Here is a 6,364-nt window from a genome sequence, read left to right on the forward strand (position 1 = left end):
TTAATTATATTATTATATTTATCTATAAAAAGATAGATTTTATCCATACTACATCTAAGAGTTTTACAGAATTTAAATTAATCCCTAAAATCTCTCTAATTCTCTGCATATCTATATTATATAATATAAAACAGTAACGATGGAGCTGAGGTGTCACTTCCTCCTTTTTTACTGACAAAAAATAAATTAAAATATATAATATATTGATTTTAATTATATTATTATATTTATATATAAAAAGATAAATTTTATTCGTACTACATCTAAGAGTTTTACAGAATTTAAATTAATCCCTAAAATCTCTCTAATTCTTTCCATATCTATATATATATATATATATATATATATATATATATATATATATATATATATATATATATATAATATAAAATAGTAACGATGGAGCTGAGGTGTCACTTCCTCCTTTTTTACTGATAAAAAATAAAATAAAATATATAATATATTAATTTTAATTATATTATTATATTTATCTATAAAAAGATAGATTTTATCCGTACTACATCTAAGAGTTTTACAGAATTTAAATTAATCCCTAAAATCTTTCTAATTCTCTGCATATCTATATATATAATATAAAACAGTAACGATAGAGTTGAGGTGTCACTTACTCCTTTTTTACTGATAAAAAATAAAATAAAATATATAATATATTAATTTTAATTATATTATTATATTTATCTATAAAAAGATAGATTTTATCCATACTACATCTAAGAGTTTTACAGAATTTAAATTAATCCCTAAAATCTCTCTAATTCTCTGCATATCTATATATAATATAAAACAGTAACGATGGAGCTGAGGTGTCACTTCCTCCTTTTTTACTGACAAAAAATAAATTAAAATATATAATATATTGATTTTAATTATATTATTATATTTATATATAAAAAGATAAATTTTATTCGTACTACATCTAAGAGTTTTACAGAATTTAAATTAATCCCTAAAATCTCACTAATTCTTTGCATATATATATAATATAAAATAGTAATGATGGAGCTGATGTGTCACTTCCTCCTTTTTTACTGATAAAAAATAAAATAAAATATATAATATATTAATTTTAATTATATTATTATATTTATCTATAAAAAGATAGATTTTATCCATACTACATCTAAGAGTTTTACAGAATTTAAATTTATCCCTAAAATCTCTCTATTTCTCTACATATCTATATATAATATAAAACAGTAACGATGGAGCTGAGGTGTCATTTTCTCCTTTTTTACCGATAAAAAAATAAAATATATAATATATTAATTTGAATTATATTATTATATTTATCTATAAAAAGATAGATTTTATCTGTACTACATCTAAGAGTTTTACAGAATTTAAATTAATCCCTAAAATCTTTCTAATTCTCTGCATGTCTATATATATATAATATAAAATAGTAACGATGGAGCTGAACTGTTACTTTCTCATTTTTTACTGATAAAAAATAAAATAAAATATATAATATATTAATTTTAATTATATTATTATATTTATCTATAAAAAGATAGATTTTATCCGTACTACATCTAAGAGTTTTACAGAATTTAAATTAATCCCTAAAATCTTTCTGTTTTCTCTGCATATCTATATATATAATATAAAACTGTAACGATGGAGCTGAGCTGTCACTTCCTCCCTTTTTACATATAAAAATATATAATATAATATATAATATATTAATTTTTAATTATATTATTATATTTATCTATAAAAAAAATATTATTTAAAGTAAATGTGAAAATAAAATAATAATATTTAATTTATATAGCATCTTTATATCATTAATGTAATTATTATATTATATTTTTGAATTTTAAGATGAATCTGTGCATCGCACGGGCCAAAAACTAGTATATTATGAAATGAAAAAACTCTAAAATACAACATATAAAATGAAACGGATGGAGTATTTATCTTTTTTTTTTTAGTTTGATATTTTATTATATAGAAAATTAATTTTTTTTATTAATTTTCTAATAACAAAATAAATAAAATAAAATTCCAAGGTGGGAATAGAAAGAAATTTCTTTCCAATTTATAGACGAGGATAGGAATAGAAAATCATTCCCCATCCTTATCCCGTCCCATTTACAACCCTAAATATTATTTGATCCATTAATAGCCTATACATATCAAACCTAATTACCAAAAAACAAATAAAAGAATGCACATGTTGCACTCACACCTTGTAGTAATGAGTACAATAGGGATGAACCGCTCTAGAACTTTTTCGGGCTAGATAAGAAGATGAGAGAAGATGTACACTATAGACTCTAATCGAAAGAACAACCTAAAAAGTGTCTATAGAGTCTCGAACTGAAAGAGTAACAACCTAAAAAGGTGTCTAAAAGTCTCATACCGATTAATCAAATTTACTTAAAAACGCAAAAAGCTACCAATAGTCCATACAAGAACATACCCCATTCTCAAAATGGTGAAACCGTTTTCTATCCCTTACAACAATCTTTCTATTATAAATCTTAGAGATTAACTTAATTGAAGAGTGACAATCTTCACAAATTCTTAGGTTCTTCACTATCAAAAGAGGTGTTTGAGGACTTGTACTAATCAACCCAAATGCAATAGCAATCTTCTCACTATGATAATGCAATACACTTTCTTTCTCTTCTTCATCCATCCTCAGCAACACCTCTCTAGTTTTCGCCCTATAATCGAATAACCTCAATTGCTCCGAAATCTCCTCCAACATTGAATGAATTTCATTAGCTCTTGGATGAGAATCATCTTCTACAAGGAATTCATGAATCATACCATTAACTTCAATCCAACTACATCCCGGATCTTTTCTTATATCCATTTCCTTCATTTTCAGCCTCACCTTCGCCACTCCGTCCCAGTTTCCCCTCGAGGCGAACATGTTGGATAGAGCTACATATGATCCGCTGTCATTTGGAAACAACTCCATTAAAATCGTTGCTACGCGTTCTCCCATTTCGATGTTTCCGTGCATTTTACAAGCACCAAGTAAGGCTTTCCATATCACATCGTCGGGTTGGATGGGCATGTTTAGAATGAGCTGTTCTGCTTCATCTAAATGCCCCGCACGACCTAGAAGATCAACCATACATCCATAGTGTTCGATTCTAGGTTCTAAACCAGCAATGTTTACCATATGATTGAATAAAGAACGACCTTTTTCGACTAAACCAGCATGGCTACAAGCACAGAGTAAAGCAATGTACGAGACATCAGTTGGTTTAACACTAGTTTTTTGCATCTTTTTGTAGTAATCAAGAGCTTCGTTTGCTCTACCGTGCATCGCTAGCCCGCCAGTTATGGCATTCCAAGTAATTGGATTTGTTTTGTTATGAATCAATTCAAACACCTGAATTGATTTCTCAATGCTTCCACACTTTGAATACATATCAATTAAAGCAGAGCCGAGAACATCATCAATCTCTATCTCATTCTTCTCTGCATATAAATGAACCCATTTACCAAGCTCAAGCGCACCCAATCTCGAAATTGCAGGAAGAACACTAACTAAAGTCACATAATTTGGAGATTCATTTCTCATAAGCATATCATGGAACAATTCTATGGCCTCCTTAAAACACCCATTTTGAGCATACCCTGAAATCATAGCATTCCAAGAAACTACACTTCTTTGAGGCATTTTATCAAACAACTGGCGACAAGATATAATGTCCCCTATTCTCACATACCCATCAATCATCACATTCCATAAAACCACATTATTGGATCCATAAACGTGATTTCTGAACAGCTTATGTGCATCTTCCATAATTCCACACATAACATACATCCTAACTAGATTGCTAAGAACAAACTCATCACTTTCTAATCCTAATTTGACCACAGACCCGTGAATCTGCTTCCCTTCTTCAACCCTTGCTGTTTTAGCACAGGCTTTTAACACAGAAGGGAAAGTGAATCTATTGGGTTCAACAACACCATCAATGCGCATTTGATGAAACAACAACAATGCTTCTAGTGAGTAGATATCATTATCATCGATTTCAGCAAAAGCTCTGATGATTGTGTTCCAAGAGAAACAATTAGGTTCACGCATTTGGGCGAAAAACTTATGGGCATAGTTGAGATCACGGTGGTTGGAGAGGGAGAGAAACTTGAGGATTTCGGCGGCAGCAAGCGGGTCAAAGATAAGGCCGGTTTTGGTAAATTGGGCGTGGATTTGAGTGAATTGTTTGATTGATTTGCATCTGGAAATTTGGGGGAAGAGTGAAGATGGGTGAGTTGGTGGAATTATGGAGCGATCAAAGATTGTTGGATTCATCGGCGAAGATGTGGATATTTCATTTGAGGGATATGTATTGAGATTGAGAAGGCTCCTACTAACACCTGCTAACTCCATATGTGTCTCTGCTCTCCCATAACAAAATTCACAGTAGAAGCCATAAAAACATGGTTTTTGGGAGTTTTAGCTCTGTTCTTGTTCAAGCTTTCTGTATTTCTGAAATGCACCTAGTTTTGAATTTTCAAACAATAATGAATAAACTCGCAGCTAATTCAATAACAGAAGATAGAAACAATGGAAGAGAAAGCAACTCACCACCAGGACATGACGATTAGCGTTTGCAGAGTGAAAACCCCAAATCTTGAGGTTGTTCGAATCCAAAATCCTAATCCCTAAATTGAAAACCAGTTATTTTTCGATTCATCCATTATCCTAATTTCCTGAGGAACGGATTATCTACTGGTGAGTGTAAGATAGAAAAAGGAATGGCCCAGTACCGTTGTTGGATTAATTTCACAACAATTCCTAACTTTTATTTTCTTTCAATAAAATGTCTGAAATTTTTTGTTTCAAAAAAAAAAAAAAGTCTGAATTTTACGGTTATTTCAATAAATTGTTACGGCTAATTTACATATAAATAATGTTAACATGATGGCTGTGCATCGGTTTAAAACCGAACCGAACCGAATTTATCGAATACCGAAATATTTAAAAATCTTGTACCGAACTGAACCGACGTAAGAACATAAACCGAACCGAACCGAACCGATTTTTTTCGGTTCGGTTCGGTTTTTCCCGAATTAACCGAATTATATAAAACTTTACAAATAATCTAAAAAGCACAAAGCTTTAATTCATATACCAATAGTTATATTAAATGTTTTTTTAAGGTAAATAGGTGTTAGATTAAAATTTTAATGGTTATATTAAATTCAAACTTAAGGTAAATAGATGTTAGATTAGAATTTAATGGTTATATTAAATGTTTTTTTTAGAATCATAAATTCAAAAATTAGATAGGTGGTGTGTATAAATTTAGGAAGGATTATAATTTTTTTTTCCAACCATACATGTTTTATACAACATAGTAGCAACTAATCGGTACGGTTCGGTTATTTAGAAACCAAACCGAACCGAAAACTGATATTCACCAAAATAACATACCAAATCCGAACCGTATAACAATAAAACCGAACCGAAAAACCGAACAATATCAGTTCGGTTTTGCGGTTTCAAACCGCATAATGCATAGCCCTACATGATATTACAGGTGTCCGCTATGGTTACTTTGTTTTTTACAAAGAGTTAATTACATGTTAATGTTTAATCAAAAAAATTACATGTTAATTTAAGTATTAAGTGGAACACATCTCACTTTTATAACGAGTTCTTATATTAAGTATCGGGTCTTTTATATCATTCGGAGGACTCCTAATTTATATTTAAACACGTGTATTGTGACCCCACATAATTATTAAAATAGTGAGACCTCTTATAATATATATGTGTCTATGTTACACGTGTCAAAATATGTATGAGAGATCCTTCATTTGACATGAAGAACCGAATGTTTTTAATAATTTACTTTTTTATAACACATAATTATGTGACACATCATAAATAAAAAGAAAGTCCGTATCCTTGTTGGATGTGATTTTTCTTTTTTAAGAAATAATAATATGTTTATTAGCCATGAGCTAAAGAATTACAAATAAATGAAGGTGGTAGCGTTCACCATTCCTCAGATTCACATAAAATCCACTATTCAGAGATTGAATGGTTTGAGTCCTTAATAATGACGTTGGTTCAATTTGAGAGCTTTGAATCCGTTCCAAATCAACGAGTCTTAATATGAAGTTCTTTTCAAGAAAGAATGAATGATGTCGGTATCCAGTGGACGACATGTGAGGAGACGAGTGATGGAAGAAGCCGGATCAAAGGGCAACACATCGGAGCAAACGGGAGGCCATTAATGTGATGAAAATTAAATCTCATATGCTGTGTGGATTTTTAAAAAAGCATCAGAGACCTCAGCATCAAACCCACACATCGTGTAGACTATAAAATTGACCATTTATATTTCGGATATAAAACTTA

The 6,364-nt window shown here is 30.1% G+C and overlaps 1 protein-coding gene across 2 annotated transcripts; it reads right to left on the reverse strand.

Annotated features, from left to right (window-relative positions):
• Positions 1 to 2,352: 2,352 nt before the first annotated feature.
• LOC136207009 (pentatricopeptide repeat-containing protein At5g48910-like) lies at positions 2,353 to 4,742 on the reverse strand. Of its 2 annotated transcripts, none has more exons than XM_065998250.1 (2): positions 4,583 to 4,742; positions 2,353 to 4,483 (listed from the first exon to the last, which is right to left on the reverse strand). In XM_065998250.1, exon 2 carries the CDS (start codon positions 4,382 to 4,384, stop codon positions 2,420 to 2,422), a length of 1,965 nt encoding a protein of 654 aa, XP_065854322.1. In that variant the 5' UTR covers positions 4,385 to 4,483; positions 4,583 to 4,742; the 3' UTR covers positions 2,353 to 2,419. The 2 variants fall into 2 exon arrangements, with proteins under 2 accessions (XP_065854322.1, XP_065854321.1); XM_065998249.1 differs by having other exon boundaries at positions 2,353 to 4,494.
• Positions 4,743 to 6,364: the final 1,622 nt, after the last annotated feature.

Source organism: Euphorbia lathyris, chromosome 9, assembly GCF_963576675.1.
Source record: "Euphorbia lathyris chromosome 9, ddEupLath1.1, whole genome shotgun sequence".
Lineage (NCBI taxonomy): Eukaryota > Viridiplantae > Streptophyta > Magnoliopsida > Malpighiales > Euphorbiaceae > Euphorbia > Euphorbia lathyris.

What these genes read in the sequence shown, in the direction of transcription:
- LOC136207009 (XM_065998250.1), bottom strand. Translation starts at nt 4,384, where the DNA reads ATGGAGTTAGCAGGTGTTAGTAGGAGCCTTCTCAATCTCAATACATAT.